Below are 16,900 nucleotides of genomic sequence, written 5' to 3'. Positions count from 1 at the left end.
AACTGGAAAGTAGGATGTTAGACTTGCCTGGTTGTGCAGTCCAGAAGTGGCGGGGCCAGAACTTCAATCCAGATACATTGGACTCCAAAGTGCTTGATACTAACCACAATCCCCATTCACAGTGCTAATCTGTTTAACTGCATTTATCCCTAATGTCTAATTTTGTTAATGAATTATTCTTTCTGCATATGAAATCTGTTTACTTAGAACTCTGTAGTATGATTGATGTATATAGTGCAGTCATTTCATTTGAGATATAATTTGTTGTCTATACATATAAATTATTTATGTGCTTTTCTTTTTCTTTAGAGTCTCAAACTTCTGAACAGGAACTCTTTCTAGACACCAAGATATTTGAAAAAGGTTTGTAGTTGAAAATATGTTTTGATTTTTAGAAATACTACCCTCTGTTAGTAATAGAAACCTATAAAATATTAGTACACTTGGATTTCATATTTGTAATTTTAACTGTTTGTAAGGGGGGTATCAGATGTCTATGAAGTGTATTAATTTGTAGTGGGAATAATAAAAGCCACCTCAAATGTTTGTTTTAAAAATTAGTTGAGATAAGGCTTTCAAGTGCCTACCAAAAATATGAATCCAGTTCTTTGAGACTGATGAACAAGTTACTTCATTCTTGATTGTATAATTGTCCATCAACCATATCTAATTTTTTGGTATTTAGGGGTTCAGGAAGTTTTCCGAGCATGTCAAGATGAGGCCATTATTTTATTTTGAGGGCTTGTTTGTTATCTATATATTTCAGACCAAGGAAGTACATACAGTGGTGATCTTGAATCAGAGGCAGTATCTACTCCACATAGCTGGGAGGAAGAGCTGAATCACTATGCCTTAAAGTCAAATGCTGTGCAAGAGGCTGATTCAGAATTGAAGCAGTTCTCAAAAGGGGAAACTGAACAGGACCTGGAAGCAGATTTTCCATCAGGTTTGTGTACAGTAACCTGTCCACTGAAAACTTTTTATTTTAGAAGATTGGTACAACTCTGAATTGACACTATTAAGCAGTGCCAATTGTTATTGATAATAACAGTGTAATGTGTTAAGAGGTCATAATCTAGAGCACAAATAGACCCTGGCTTTGTAGGTGTTAATTTGTACCTTAATTTGGTTAAAAATTTTTTTAACCTTTCCCATAGTAGCCATGTAAGAGGTTTTCTTGATTGCTAATGAAGTTTTCATTTATGCACTATATCCTTGGTTTAAGTCTCTAAGTGGAATTCTTATTTTATCACAAACAAACTAATGAATATAGTGATGATTACCTGATATTTCTTTCCTAGTCTAAGTCTTTATTTAAATTTGTGAGTTATTTACCTCACGTTGTGCTTTCTGCTGATTATTATAGAATCCTTTGACCCACTTAATAAAGGACAGGGAATCCAGGCACGTTCCCGAACAAGACGACGACACAGAGATGGCTTCCCCCAACCCAGACGAAGAGTAAGCTGCAGCTTAACTTTTCTAGACTTTTCTTTCCTTCATTCTATAAGCATTATTTAGTTCCTGCTGCTTTCAAAACTCTGTAGCAGCCAGAGTCAGGTAGTTCCATATGTTATTTTGCAGCCTCGTAATTTTATAGTTTTGGTTTTTGAATTCAAGAACCATGTATTTTATTTACATTTCTTTCAGTAGGAACTTTTTTTTGTTTGTTTCTGTAGTTAAGGGTTTTCTTTTGTATTGCTTTGTTTACTTTAAAAAGCTTTTTATAATTCTTTTGTGTGCGTTTATCTTTTTGAATAGCCTCTAAATTTAGCTCTTTTTACATGTTATAATACTAAGTACTTTGGGAGGCCAAGTTGGGCAGATCACAAGGTCAGGAGATCGAGACCATCCTGGCTAACATGGTGAAATTCCGTCTCTACTAAAAATACAAAAAATTAGCCAGGCATGGTGGCTGGTGCCTGTAGTCCCAGCTACTCAGGAGGCTGAGGCAGGAGAATGGCCTGAACCTGGGAGGTGGAGCTTGCAGTGAGCCAAGATTGGGCCACTACACTTCAGCCTGGGTGACAGAGCGAGAGTCCGTCTCAAAAAAATAAAAATAAAAAATACTGAGTAGTTCACTGTTTTTGTAGTATAGTAAAATGGTGAAGTTCACATGGCTGTTTTTCACATTGACAGGGCTTTCCTATACAAAGTTGAAAGAATAATAGCTTTATTTTTAAAATTACCACCACAATCATGAACCATTCCACTTAGCAAGAAGTTCCACTATGACCTTTTGCAGTCGGCCCCTCTGGCTGCTAACAACCACCGATCTGCTGTACAGATTGATGCACAATGCCACTGCTTTACCTTTTCTGAAATTTCACATGAATGGAATCCTATAATATTTCGTCTTCTGTGTTTAAGTTCTTTTACTTAGCATAATGTTTTTGAGATTCATCCATGTTATTTCATGTTCCGGTAGTTGATTCCTTTTTATTTCTGAGTAGTAGTTCATTATATGGACAAACTACAATTTGTTCAGCTGTTTAACAGGTGATAAAAATTTGGGTTGTTTCCAGATTGGGGCTATTTTGAATAAAACTTACTCAAAATGTTATGAGCTTCTTAGTATCAATCTTTGTGTGAACATATGTTTTCATTTCTCTTGAGGAAAAAGATCTAGGAATGAGATTGCTAGGTTTTATGCTGTGTGTATTTTTAACTTTATAAGAAAGCTGCCAGACTGTTTTCCAAAGGAGATGTACCATTTTGCAGTCCCACCAGCAATGTATGAGAGAGTTCCATCTGCTCCATGACTTTGCTAACACTTGGTATTGTTGATTTTAAATTTTAGCCATTCTAGTCAATGTATAGTGGTACCTCATAATGGTTTTAATTTGTTTTTCCCTAATGATTAATGATGTTGAGAATCTTTCAATATATGTATTTGCCATTCATGTGTCTTCTTTGGTAAAGTGTTTATTCACAGTTTTTGCACATTTTTTTTTTTTCATTTTTTTTATTGGGTTGGTTGTCATCTTGCTGAGTTGTAAGTGTTCTTTACTGTGGACATAATTTCTTTATCAAATCAGAGTTTGGTCCTATTTTGTTGCTTCCTTTTTTATTTTCTTTTTTTTTTTTTTTTTTTGAGACGGAGTCTCGCTGTGTCGCCCAGGCTGGAGTGCAGTGGCGCGATCTCGGCTCACTGCAAGCTCCGCCTCCCGGGTTCCCGCCATTCTCCCGCCTCAGCCTCCTGCTGGGACTACAGGCGCCCGCCACCGCGCCCGGCTAGTTTTTTTGTATTTTTAGTAGAGACGGGGTTTCACCGTGTTAGCCAGGAGGGTCTCGATCTCCTGACCTCGTGATCCGCCCGCCTCGGCCTCCCAAAGTGCTGGGATTACAGGCTTGAGCCACCGCGCCCGGCGAAGTTTTATAGTTTTAACTTTTATGTTTGTGATCTATTTTGAGGTAATTTTTATGTATGAGTTGTGGCAAGGGTCAAGGTTCATTTTTTGCATATGGACATCCAGTTGTTCCAGCACTGCCCTTGAAAAAGACTATTCATTCCCCATTGAATTACATTGGCAACTCTGTTAAAAGTCAATCATATATGTATGTGTCAGTCTGTTTCTGAAACTCTCTATTCTGTTGACTTATATGTCTATTTTTATAACAGTACCAACTGTCCTGACTACTGTGATTTTACAGCGAGTCTGGAACTTAAGAGTGTAAATGCTCCAGCTTTGTTCTTCTTAAAATTGTCATTTTTATGTCCATATACATTTTAGAATTAACTTGTCAATTTCTTTAAAAAAAAAAAAAAAAATGCCTGCTAGAATTTCAGTTGGGGCTGTCCTGAATCCAGAGAGAGAAAATTGACATCTTAGTAATTTTGATTCTTCTAATCTGGAAACATGGTATAGTCCTCCATTACAAGTCTCCTTATATTCTGTTAAGTTTCTCTCATAAGTATTTAAGATATTTTGATGCTGTTGTAAATAGTATTATTTTTAAATTTCATTTTTCACTGAGCACAGTGATCACACCTGTAATCCGAGTACTTTGGGAGGCTAAGGCAGAAGTATTGCTTGAGCTCAGGAGTTTGAGGCCAGCCTGGGCAATATAGCGAGACCCCATCTCTACTAAAAATTTTAAAAATTAGCTGGGCGTGGTGACACATGCTGGTGGTCCCACCTACTTGGAGGGCTAACCTGGGAGAATTGCTTGAGCCTAGGGGGTCGAGGCTGCAGTAAGCCCTGATCGTGCCACTGCACTGTATTCTGGGCGACAGAGTGAGACCCTGTCTCAAAAAAAAGAAAAACGATTTCATTTTTCGTGTTCCTTACTAGTATGTAGAAATATAGATAATTTTTTCTTCAACGATATTTATCTTAGAAATAAAAAAAGACATATAGGTAATTTTCATGTATTTACTTTGTGTCCTGTAACTTTGCTCAACTAAAATCGTTAGGATTTTCTACTTAGACAATCATTTTATCTGTGAATAAAGACAGTTTTACTTTTTCCTTTGTAATCTGAATGCGTTTTCTTTCCTTCTTTTTCTTGTTTTACTGAACTAGCTAGTATCTTCAGTACAATGTTGAATATTAGTAGTGAGAGCAGACCTTTTTGCCTTATTCCTAACCTTACGGTGAAAAAAGTCTTGCAACAGTAAGTATGATGTTACCTATAGGTTTCTCATAGGTGATTTCTATCAGATTGAGGAAGTTCCCTTCTCCTCCTAATTTGCTGGAAGTTTTTAAAATCATGATTGGGTATTGAACTTCCTCAGATGGATTTCTTGCATCTTTTGAGGTGATTATCTGGTTTTCCTTTTTTTAAGTCTGTTACAATGGTGAAATACTTTTCACCATTGTAAAATCAATGGTGAAACTGATTTTTCTTGAATGATTAACCTTCCATTCCTGGGATAAACCCTACTTTTTTCTGTATTTATTATTTTTCTGTGTTGCTGGATTTGGTTTGCTAATATTCTGTGAAGGTTTTTTGTTGTTATTGTTTTGTTTTGAGATGGAGTCTTGAGCTGTCACCCAGGATGGAGTGCAATGGCATGATCTCGGCTCACTGCAACCTCCACCTCCTGGGTTCAAGCAGTTCTCCTGCCTCAGCCTCCCAAGTAGCAGGCCCACCACCATGCCTGGATAATTTTTGTATTTTTAGTAGAGACGGGATGTCACCATGTTGGCCAGCTGGTCTTGAACTCCTGGTCTCAAGTGATCCATGCACCTCGCCCTCCCAAAGTGCTAGGATTACAGGCGTGAGCCGCTGCGGCTGGTTCTGTGAAGGTTTTCAGTGTTCCTGTTCAAGACAGATATTTATCTGTACTTTATGACCTGGTTTTGGTATCAGGGTAATGATGACATTATAAAATTAGTTAACATTTCTTTTTCTTCTATTTTCTGAAGTACAATTTGTATAATTTCTTTAACTCTGATAGAATTTCACTTTGATGGAATTTGATCTGGGAATGGAGTTTTTGTGGGAAGGTTATAAGCTATAAATGCTGTTTCTATGTTTAGGTTATCTGTTTCTTCTAGAGTAAGCTTAATTAATCTTTCAAGAAGTTTGTCCATTTCATCTAAGTTGTTTAATTTATTGGTATGAGGGTCACAAGTGATCCACCTGCCTCAGCCTCCCAAAGTGTTGGGATTATAGGCGTGAGCCACTGCACTCAGCTTGGGTTTTAATTTGGGTTTCCTTTTCTGGTTTTTTGTTTGTTTGTTTTTAGATAGGGTCTCCACTCAGTTACCCAGGCTGGAGTGCAGTGGCATAATCATGCTTCACTGCAGCCTCAACCTCCCAGGCTCAGGTGATCCTTCCACCTCAGACTCCCAGGTAGCTGGGACTACAGATGTGTGCCACCATGTCTGGCTAATTTTTAAATTTTTTGTAGAGACGGGGTCTTGCCATGTTGCCCAAGCTAATCTTGAACTCCTGGGCTCAGTCTGCCCACTTCCCACTTAGGCCTCCCAGAGTGCTGGCGTTACAGGTATGGGCCATTGCACTTGGCCTTCCTTTTCTAGTTTCTTAATATAGAAGCTTAGGTTATGGATTATAGACTTTTAAAAAATTTTCTTATTGAAACATTTTGATACTACAAATGTCCCTTTAAGTACTGTTTTAGTTCCATCACAGAAATTTTGGTAAATTTTATTTTCATTTTTCTTTAAGTTCAAAATGTTTTGTGATTGCATGTGTCCTTTCTTCTTTGATCCATAGAGCTGTTTAATTTATGATTTTGGAGGATTTTTTTGGACATCAGTGCATCATTGGTTTCTATTTTAATTTCATTATAGTTAGATAATTTGCTGAGGCTTGTTTTATAGCACAGAATATGATCTGTTTACATGTTTCATTAAATAGACCTGAGTGGTAATAATAGTGATTCATGCCTCATTAGGTGAGTCTATATCTGGAACATAGAAAATACCCAAATGTTAGTGACTATTATAGTGTGCTCATCTACATTTAAACTTTTTCTTTCTTCTTCCTCATATGGATTGGATTAAATAATCTCTAAAGCCTTTTTTTGCTCTAAGAACTCTGATTCTTTTTTTTTTTTCCTTTTTTTTTTTTGAGACGGAGTCTCACTCTGTTGCCCAGGCTGGAGTGCAGTGACGTGATCTCGGCTCACTGCAACCTCCACCTCCCAGGTTCACGCCATTCTTTTGCCTCAGCCTCCTGAGTACCTGGGACTACAGGCGCCCGCAACCACGCCTGGCTGATTTTTTGTATTTTTAGTAGAGATGGGGGTTTCACCGTGTTAGCCAGGATGGTCTGGATCTCCTGACCTCGTGATCCGCCCACCTCGGCCTCCCCAAGAGCTGGGATTACAGGCATGAGCCACCGTGCCTAGCCAGAATCTTTAGGATATAAAACTAAATTCTGTATTCTACAAATGTATACCCTTTCCAGCTTTGAGATCCCTGACTCTTAAAAATCCAAAACTAAATTTTATGTTCTGTAAATTTTTGGAATTCTTACAGGGACGGAAGAAGTCTATAGTGGCTGTGGAGCCCAGGAGTCTTATTCAAGGAGCCTTTCAAGGCTGCTCAGTATCCGGGATGACACTGAAGTACATGTATGGGGTAAATGCTTGGAAGAACTGGGTTCAGTGGAAAAATGCCAAGGAAGAGCAGGGGGATCTAAAATGTGGAGGTAAGTGCACAGCATGAATTGTGTCTTGATTTAGGTAGGGGAAATAGACAGATAAGCTACTGAAAAGGGATACATTTTAGGTCAGAAGCCCTATAAAACTGGTTTGGGCTTTACTTAATTTTTTCCACATTTGTTTTTAAACTTTTCTTTTGTTTCTCTCCTTGTCAGGGGTTGAACAGGCCTCATCAAGCCCACGTTCTGACCCCTTAGGAAGTACTCAAGACCATGCACTCTCTCAAGAATCCTCAGAACCAGGCTGTAGAGGTAAAACGTGTTTCTCTCCATTTGGTATGAATTATTTATATGATTATTGCTGATTTAAATTTGTAAGTTGAATATTTAAAATTATTTAAAATTTGGAGTTTTAGAGAAATTAATCTTAACCCATTTTAAGGAGGTTGTTATAAGGGTAAGGTTATGTCTTCTGATCTTGAGCTTATTATGCAAATATAAGGCATTTTGTTTCATTTTTGACACTGTGCAAGTGCCTCAAAATACATCTTCTTGAGCCCTGCGTCTGTATAGCAATCCATGTGGAGCCCAGTATTGTTTTTTTTTGTTTTTTGTTTTAAAAGAAAAATACCTGGAAAAGTCTTGCTTGTAATGTAGGAATGTTTCCTTACAGTGAGATCTGTATAACTGACAATATTTGTGTGTTTCACTTCAGCTGCCAGGAAATTTGGGATTACATGAACATTTCAAATAAATCAATAGTATATAATTTTAAGGCCCACATTAGTTTTCATTTTTCACTACTTTTGACACCCTATTCTAAATTTTTGTTTCACTTTATCTTTTAATTTGTGTTTTATGTAAGATACTTGTACAATCTTTATGGAATGAGATGGGGCGGAATGGATGAATATATCCATGTAACTTGATTTTATTCCACTTTCCAACTGTACCTTCTTTCTGTCTTAAACCTAGGTGATTGTATGCACTCTTGGCTTCACTCTAGTCTACCCTGTTGGTTTTGGGGCACATGTAACTGTCCTTATTGGAGCACTTAGTTGCTGTTGTGGGCAGTGACTAACTTGTTGAGTTCCTTTAGATCAAGTATAATTTGTCTCTCCAAGGCTATGTAAATACACTCCTGTTGTGGAGATTTACTAGGCCATTAACCACCTAGTAGTATGTTTTAAGTTAAAAGAGCAACCTGCTGGGTGCAGTGGCTCATACTTATAATCCCAGCACTGTAGGAGGCTGAAGCAGGAGGATCTCTTAAGCCCAAAAGTTCTGAGGCTGCAGGGAGCTACGATTGCACCATTGCACTCCAGCCTGAGCGTCAGAGCAAGACCCTGTCTCTAAAAAGCATAAAAATAAAACAAAAAAAGCCGGGGGAGGGTGATAGTACAAATGGAGAGGCAATACTGCTTTAGACTACTAAGCCTAAATGCAGTTGTTACAGGGGATGGCAACCCATTTCTACCACTCTTTCGCTGAGAAAATACTTACTGAATATCTCTTACATAGCAGGTATGAAGCTAGGAACTAGGGTGAAAAAGTCAAACATGGTCTGTGTGCTCCTGAAATACCACTCGCTTTAACTAAAACCAACTCACAGGAGCCATGTGTATGTAATCTTATCTAAATGCAGAAGAGCAATGACTACAAAGGGTGTTTTAGTCTTGGCCCCACAATGTGGATCAATATCTTGTAGTAGGACCTCTACATATCAAATTGAATAACTCACCCGCTCAAAATTTATTCAGCTCATTGTCTGCAGAGTCTTAATATGAGAAATGAGGCTGATCATGATCTGCCCTCACCTGCCTGTCTTGCCTTGTCTATACACCTACGTCCCCTAAACCTTTTCAGCCTGTGACCTAGCAAAGGGAATACTGTATTCCAGCATTTCCAAAGGCAAGAGGGTGTTATTCATTATTTGAGGTGTTCTATATTCAAATAAATATGAGCTGAAGAAAGTTAAACAGCTAGTCGGGCGCAGTGGCTCACACCTGTAATCCCAGCACTTTGGGAGGCCAAGGCGAGTGGATCACCAGAGGTCAGGAGTTTGAGACCAGCCTGACCAACATGGAGAAACCCCGTCTCTACTAAAAATACAAAATTAGCTGGGCGTGGTGGCGCATGCCTGACTCCCAGCTACTCGGGAGGCTGAGGTAGGAGAATCGCTTGAACCCAGCAGGTGGAGTTGCAGTGAGCCGAGATTGTGCCATTGCACTCCAGCCTGGGCAGTAAAAGCGAAACTCCATCTCAAAAAAAAAAAAAAGAAAGAGAAAGTTGAATAGCTTTCTTTTTTGCAGATATACTCAGAGCCTTTAATGTGCCTTTAAGCACTGTGAATTCTTCAGAGACAAATACAGTGTCTTGTGTTTTCTGAATATCAAATCTTAGAAACCCAGTGTTCTCCAACTCTCACATAAGACTAGTGTTTTGTGGACTATACTTTGGGAAGCCTTTTTGTGTATCCTCAGATTGGAATTATTTACCTATCTACCTGTTTAACTCTTCCTCACCTTTTAAGGTCTAGCTCCAGTGTCACATTTCCCAGAATCTAACCTGATTCTTCCCTGTTGGATAGCCCTCATTTGCTTTCATAGAATGCCATTTAAAGAAAGCCTCTGTCATAGCACGTATTGCACTGCATGCACTGGTCTTTATTTCCCTAACTGAAGTAGACTTGAGATCAGAATCTGTCTTTAATCCATATGCCCACTAGTCTGCACCATAGTGCCTGGGGCACAGTAGCGTTCAATGTTTATTCAGTTAATCAAGTAATGCTACTATGTTTGTTAAAAGTTAATGTTTCAGATGTTTTCTACCTTTCCACAGTCCGCTCTATCAAGCTGAAGGAAGATATTCTGTCCTGCACTTTTGCTGAGTTGAGTTTGGGTTTATGCCAGTTTATCCAAGAGGTGCGGAGACCAAATGGTGAAAAATATGATCCAGACAGTATCTTATACTTGTGCCTTGGAATTCAACAGGTATCAAGTTAAACATACGGATTCTTCAACCTAGCAAATCCATTGACCTGAATATGTCCCCACAGAAATTACATGCACATGTACACACCCAGATATGTACTGGTATTTTCATTGGAACATTGTTTTTAACAACAACAAATTGGAAACCGCTGAAGTGTTAATCAAGCTTTGACCATCAGTCAACTATAATATGTCCATACTGTGAAATACTGTAAAATAGTTAAAAAGGAATGGCTTGCTTCTGTATTTATTGACCTAGGAAATTCTTAGAGGCATACATTTTAAAAAGTAACTTTCAGGGCCAGGTGTGGTGGCTCACGCCTGTATTCCTAGCACTTTGGGAGGCTGAGATGGGAGTATCACTTGAGGCCAGTGATTCAAGACCAGCCTGGGCAACACAGGGAGACACTGTCTCTACAAAAACTAAAAAATTAGCCAGGTATGGTGGTGTATGCCTCTACTCCCAGCTACTCAGGAGGAGGAGGCAGGAGGATCACCTGAGCCCCGAGTTTAAGGCTGCAGTAAGCCATTGGAGCTCCAGCCTAGGTGGCAGAGTGAGAACCTGTCTGAGGAAAAACAAAAAAAAGTAACTTGCAGAATTACATGTATAGTGTGATTATTACAGGAAAATATGCATAACATAAAATTTACCATTTTAAAGTTTACAGTTCAGTAGGACTAATAAGTACATTCTTAATGTGCAGTCATCACCACTGTCTATTCTATAACTTTATGACTCCAAAGGGAAACCTCAAACCCATTTAGTAGTCACTCCCCATTACTCTCTCCACCCATCCCTGGCAACTATAAATCTGCTTTCTGTCTCTCTGGACTTGCCTATTCTGGATATTTCGTATCAGTGGATTCATACACTATGTGGCCTTTTGTGTCTGGTTTCTTTCCCTTAGCATTGTTTTCAAGGTTTATCCATGTTTTAGCATGAATCAATATAGCACCCCTTTTTCTGGCTGAATAATATTCTGTCATATGGATATACCACATGTTGTTTATCCATTCATCCACTGATGGACATTTGAGGTTCCACCTTTTGGTGATTGTGAATACGCTGCTGTGAACATTCATGTACAGGTTTTTGTTTGAACACCTGTTTTCAATTCTTTTGCCATATATGCTTAGGAGTGGAATTGCTGAGTCTTTTAACTATGACTGAGTTGTTGAGGAACCACTTTGTTTTCCAAAGTGGCAGCACCATTTTACATTTCCAACAGCAGTGTGTGAAGATTCCAGTATCTCCACATTCTTGCTATAACAATTGTTAATTTCTGGGTTTTTTTGTTTGTTTGTTTGTTTGTTTAAGCAACCATCCTGGTGGTTATGAAATGATATCTCATTGTGTTTTTAATTTGCATTTTCCTAATGACATTGGGAATCTTTTCATGTACTTTTTGACCATGTGTATATCTTCTTTGGAGAAATGTCTATTTAAATCCTGTCTTAGTCTGTTTGTATTGCCATAGGGGAGTACCTGAGGCTGGGTAATTTATAAAAAAAATTCTTGGCCGGGCACGATGGCTCACGCCTGTAATCCCAGCACTTTGGGAGGACGAGGCGGGCGGATCACGAGGTCAGAAGTTCTAGACCAGCCTGGCCAACATGGTGAAACTCTGTCTCTACTTAGAATACAAAAATTAGCTGGGCATGATGGCACGCGCCTAGAGTCCCAGCTACTTGGAAGGCTAAGGCAAGAGAATCACTTGAACCTGGGAGGCGGAGGTTGCAGTTAGCCGAGGTCAGCCTGGGTTACAGAGCAAGACTGTCTCAAAAAAAAAAAAAAGGAAAAGAAAAAAGAAATTATCATGCAGAATCATGGCTTATGGCTTGGCATCATATCATGGCAGAAGGTGAAGGGGGAGCAGGCATCTCATAGCAAGAGAGTGAGGACGAAGTGGCGGGCTCTTTCTAACAATCAGATCTCAGAGTAACTAATAAAGGGAGAACTTCATTACTGGGAGGATGGCAGCAAGCCAGTCATGAGAGATCAGGGCCCCACTTCTAACATTAAGGATCAAATCTCCACATGAGGTTTGGAAGGGACACGTATCTCAACTATATCAAGTCCTTTGCCTAATTTTTAATTGAATTGTCTTTTTGTCACCGTATTGTAGAAACTATATATATTCTAGATACTGAACTTTTATCAGATATATGATTTGCAAATATTTTCTCCCATTTTCTGGATTTTCTTTTCACTGTCTTGGTATAGTGTCCTTTGAATCACAACTTTTTTTATTTTTAATGAAGTTCAATTTTTTTTGTTCTTCCTTTTCTTTTCCTTTCTCTTTTCTTTTTATTGTCTGTGCTTTTGGTGTTATATCTAGGAATCCATTGCCACATTCAGGGATATGAAGATTTAACCCTCTTTTCTTCAGAGAGTTTTATGATGTTAGCTCTTATATTTAGGTCGTTGATTTATTTTGAGTTAATTTTTGTATCTGGTATGAGCTAGGGTCTACCTTCATTCTTTTGTATGTGGTTATTCAGTTCTCTCAGCTCCATTTGTTGAAGAGACTGTTCTTTACCCATTGTATAGGCTTGATACCCTTGTAGAAAATCTTTTGACCAAATATAGATGGGTTTAATTTGGACTCTCAGTTCGAATCAATTTTTCTGTAGATGGCTATTTTTAGGGCACTACACAATTTTGAAACTTATACTATAGCTTTGTAGTAAGTTTTGAAATCAGGAAGTGAGGTTCCTCAAAATTGTTTTGGCTATTCAAGGTCCTTTGAAATTCTATGTGAATTTCAGGATGGGTTTTTCCATTTCTGCAAAAAAAGGCCGTTGGATTTTGATATGATTGCAGTGAATCTATAAATTGATTTAGAGAATATTGCCATTTTAACATTATTAAATCTTCTGTTCTGTGAGTACAGGATGCCTTTCTATTTATTTATTTTTATTTTTTATTTTTTGGAGACGGAGTTTCACTCTTGTTGCCCAGGCTGGAGTGCAGTGGAGCGATCTCGGCTCACCACAACCTCTGCCTCCCAGATTCAAGCAATTCTCCTGCCTCAGCCTCCCAAGTAGCTGGGATTACAGGCATGCACCACCATGCCTGGCAATTTTTGTATTTTTAGTAGAGACGGGATTTCTCCATGTTGAATCTGGTCTCAAACTCCTGACCTCAGGTGATCCGCCCGCCTCAGCCTCCCGAAGTGCTGGGATTACAGGCGTGAGCCACTATGCCCAGCCTGTCTTTCCATTTATTTAGTTTTTAATTTTTGCTTTCAGCAGTTTTTTGTGGTTTTAAGTGTGTAAGTCTTACATCATTTTGGTTACATTTCTTCTCAAGTATTTTATTCTTTTTGATGCTTTGGTAAACATGGAACTTTCTTTTTTTTTTTTTTTTTTTTTTTGAGACGGAGTCTCGCTCTGTCGCCCAGGCTGGAGTGCAGTGGCCGGATCTCAGCTCACTGCAAACTCCGCCTCCCGGGTTTACACCATTCTCCTGCCTCAGCCTCCCAAGTAGCTGGGACTACAGGTGCCTGCCAACTCGCCTGGCTGGGTTTTTGTATTTTTTAGTAGAGACGGGATTTCGCCGTGTTAGCTAGGTTGGTCTCGATCTCCTGACCTCGCGATCCACCCGTCTTGGCCTCCCAAGGTGCTGGGATTACAGGCTTGAGCCACCGCGCCCGGCCGGAGCTTTCTTAATTTCCTGTTTGGATTGTTCATTGCTAGCTTGAAATACAACTGATTTTTTGTGTGTTGCTTATATGCTGCAACTTTGCTGGATTCACTTATTAGCTCTAATAATTCATTTTTCTGTGCATTCTCTAGGATTTTCTATATATAGGATTCTGTCATCTGCAACTAGAGATAATTTTACTTCTTTCTTTCCTATTTGAATGCGTTGTATTTATTTTTCTTGCCTACTGCTCTGCTAGGACTCACAGTACAATGTTGAAGAATGGCAAGATTAGGCATTTTTGTCTTATTCCTGGTTAAGGGGGAAGAGAGTTTTCTTAAAAAACTTGTATGTTGTGTTATATGTATTTATATATTTCTGTAACTGTATAAAACTCACCTCTGTATAAAAGAATTTCTTAAGGATTGGAAATATTTTTGCATATGAATAGTAGTTGACTTTGTGGGATGAGTTTGAATAGTCTACTTTTATTTTGAACTTTTTCAATAACGAAGATATATTTTTAAGCTTGAAAATGACTATATTAAAAGAAGAAAGAGAAGAATACTATTCAACAACAAACTGTAATCTGCCAATAAGATCATAAATTGCTTTTGAGGAGGCCTCATAAAAATGCCTGTTGAAGTGGTAATTTTTATTAGCCAGAATAAATTTAAACGGAAATAATTTTCTCCAAATCATACATAGAAATGCAAGAAACCAAGATAGCCACGGAAATATAAATTAAAAATACTAAATCTTAAAAACACCAAAATACTTTTATCATGTAATTACATGCTGCCTTGGATTCTATTACCACTCATGGTGTATCCCTGTCTCAGTTGATTTTATCTGACCTGCACCGTCAGTACTTTTTAAAAGAGATAGGGTCTTGCTCTGTTGCCCAGGCTGAAGTGCAGTGATATGATCATAGCTCACTGCAGTCTCAGACTCCCAGGTTCAAACAACCCTCCTGCCTCGGACTCCCAAGCAGTTAGGACTACAGGCATGCACCACCACCCCTGGCTGTTTGTTTTTAAATTTTTTGTAGAGATGGGTCTCGCTATGTTGCCCAGGCTAGTCTTGCACTATTGACCTCAAGTGATCCTCTCACCTTGGCCTCCCAAAGCACTGGGATTACCATTCCTGGCTCAATACATTTTTAAACTATAGCTATTCTTTTTGTTCTAGCCCATGATATGGTTGTTGATGGTTATAATTAACATAGTTTAATGTCCTATAATTAGACTCGAACTTTTTTGAGGGCTAGGTTGTGGGGCAGAGAGTTGAGAGCTGTAGTTAGAAGGCTCCAAATAAATAGTTTTTAAATTTGGGTTTCCTCAGGTCAACTGACATTAACTAACTGTATTATTGCAAGAAATGATCTTGTATCTAGGGTAAAAAACAAAAGAGCACATGTGCAGATACACATCATGAATCAGGAAAAACATGATTTGGAACATGTGCATTGGAACCAATTTTTAGTATGTCAGTTTTAGGAACTAAGTAAAGGGTTCTTTATAATACTTCTGTACCATCCATGTTTTAAAAGGAAATAAAAAACTTTACCTTGCAAGATCAGTGCTGAAGATAATGTGTTAACACGAGAAGGAGCTTTAGCTTGAATTCTAATGTTTTAACAACTATCTCTAAAGTACTGAGAGGTTGAACATGGTTTATAATATTGTAAGGGCAAAAATTAAGGGTAAACTGTATTTCTTACAATAATTTTTAAGAACTCATGTTTTCTTTTTATCAACATGTGTATGTTCTTTTTTTCTTGTAGTACCTGTTTGAAAATGGTAGAATAGATAACATTTTTACTGAGCCCTATTCCAGATTTATGATTGAACTTACCAAACTCTTGAAAATATGGGAACCTACAATACTTCCTAATGGTAGGGTGATTTTTTTTTTTTATTGTTTTCATGATATGCTTTCTTAAATTGCTTAAGTTTTATGGTTATCTTTAAAAACAATTGTTCATTTTTATTTCTGTCCAGATTTATAGCATATTTGGACTTCTGAGGAGAAGGTCTTTGGTTTATTGTTGATTGTTTTAGGAAAACCGTACATTTCATGTAGCACGTGTATAGATACTAATTGCAAAAAATATAAAATAGTTTGAAGTTACATTTACCTTTTTAGAAGCCATTTTTGATCTGGTAGCATTGGTGTAGCTTTCACATATCATATCTGCTAACAGTGGACCTTTTTTAGTAGTTTGTGTGTATACTGAACTGTTGTTAGAGTATACTGAACTGCTGTTAGAGTATACTGAACTGTTGTTAAGAGAGTTAAGTCCTCGTCCTTGAATTATCATTGACCAGATACCGTCAGACAAGTCCATAATTCACTCCAAGTCTCAGGCTGAGGTGAGTGAAGAGGTTCGATGTTATGTTTAGTAATATGTGCAGCTTTCTGTCGGGCTGCAGAGCCCCTTTCACAGTAAGCTTAATGATCTTCAACAGGAGTTTGCAAACTGTGGTCCCTGGGCCAAATCTGGCCTGCTCCCTGTTTTGCAGTCTATGAGCTAAAAATTGGTTTTACATTTTTAAATAGTTGGGAAACTTTATTTAAGAATTCCTATTTCATCATGTGAAAATTATATTAAATTCATGGCTGGGTGTGGTGGCTCACACCTGTAGTCCCAGGTGTGACTTTGGAAGGCTGAGGCAGGAGGATCACTTGAGCCCAGGGGTTCAAGATCAGCCTGGGCAACATGGTGAAACTCTGTCTCTACAAAAAATACAAAAAAATTACCTGGGCATGGTGGTGGTGCCTTTAGTCCCAGCTACTCAGGAGGCTGAGGTGGGAGAAGCACCTGAGCCCAGGAGTTTGATGCTACAGTGAGCCCTGATCATGCCTCTGCACTCCAGCCTGAGTGACAGAGTGAGACCCTGTCTCAAAAAAATAAAAGAAAGAAAAGAAAAAATTATATAACTATAAATAAATTTTACTGGCATATAGCTCTGCCTGTTGATGTGTTCTCTACAGCTTCTTATTTTCTACAGCAACAGCATTGTTCAGAGCCTATATGGCCTACACATCCCAAAATATTTACCTTCTGGCCCTTTATAAAGACAGCTTAACCCCTAATCTAAAATATCAATAGATTAAAATGGTTTCAGGAGACTCTCACAGTGTCTACTTGAGTGCAATCATCTGCCTTTTTCTTTGTGGC

At 38.4% G+C, this 16,900-nt stretch overlaps 1 protein-coding gene across 8 annotated transcripts in view; it reads left to right on the top strand.

Annotated features, from left to right (window-relative positions):
- The window catches only part of ZMYM4 (zinc finger MYM-type containing 4), a 160,102-nt gene that overhangs the window by 136,447 nt on the left and 6,755 nt on the right, over nucleotides 1-16,900 (top strand). For all 8 annotated transcript variants that reach the window (XM_033227155.1, XM_033227159.1, XM_033227160.1 and 5 more), the window contains 7 exons: nucleotides 310-363; nucleotides 767-946; nucleotides 1,367-1,461; nucleotides 6,954-7,125; nucleotides 7,294-7,389; nucleotides 9,919-10,070; nucleotides 15,503-15,614. In XM_033227155.1, the coding sequence (XP_033083046.1) occupies nucleotides 310-363; nucleotides 767-946; nucleotides 1,367-1,461; nucleotides 6,954-7,125; nucleotides 7,294-7,389; nucleotides 9,919-10,070; nucleotides 15,503-15,614 (861 nt within the window). The remainder of the gene's footprint in view (nucleotides 1-309; nucleotides 364-766; nucleotides 947-1,366; nucleotides 1,462-6,953; nucleotides 7,126-7,293; nucleotides 7,390-9,918; nucleotides 10,071-15,502; nucleotides 15,615-16,900) is intronic.

The sequence above is a fragment of the Trachypithecus francoisi genome, unplaced genomic scaffold (genome assembly GCF_009764315.1).
Source record: "Trachypithecus francoisi isolate TF-2019V2 unplaced genomic scaffold, Tfra_2.0 Lachesis_group12, whole genome shotgun sequence".
In the NCBI taxonomy this organism is placed as follows: domain Eukaryota; kingdom Metazoa; phylum Chordata; class Mammalia; order Primates; family Cercopithecidae; genus Trachypithecus; species Trachypithecus francoisi.
The sequence above is the reverse complement of the archived record's forward strand: the minus strand, read 5'-3'. Positions and strand labels throughout refer to the sequence as shown.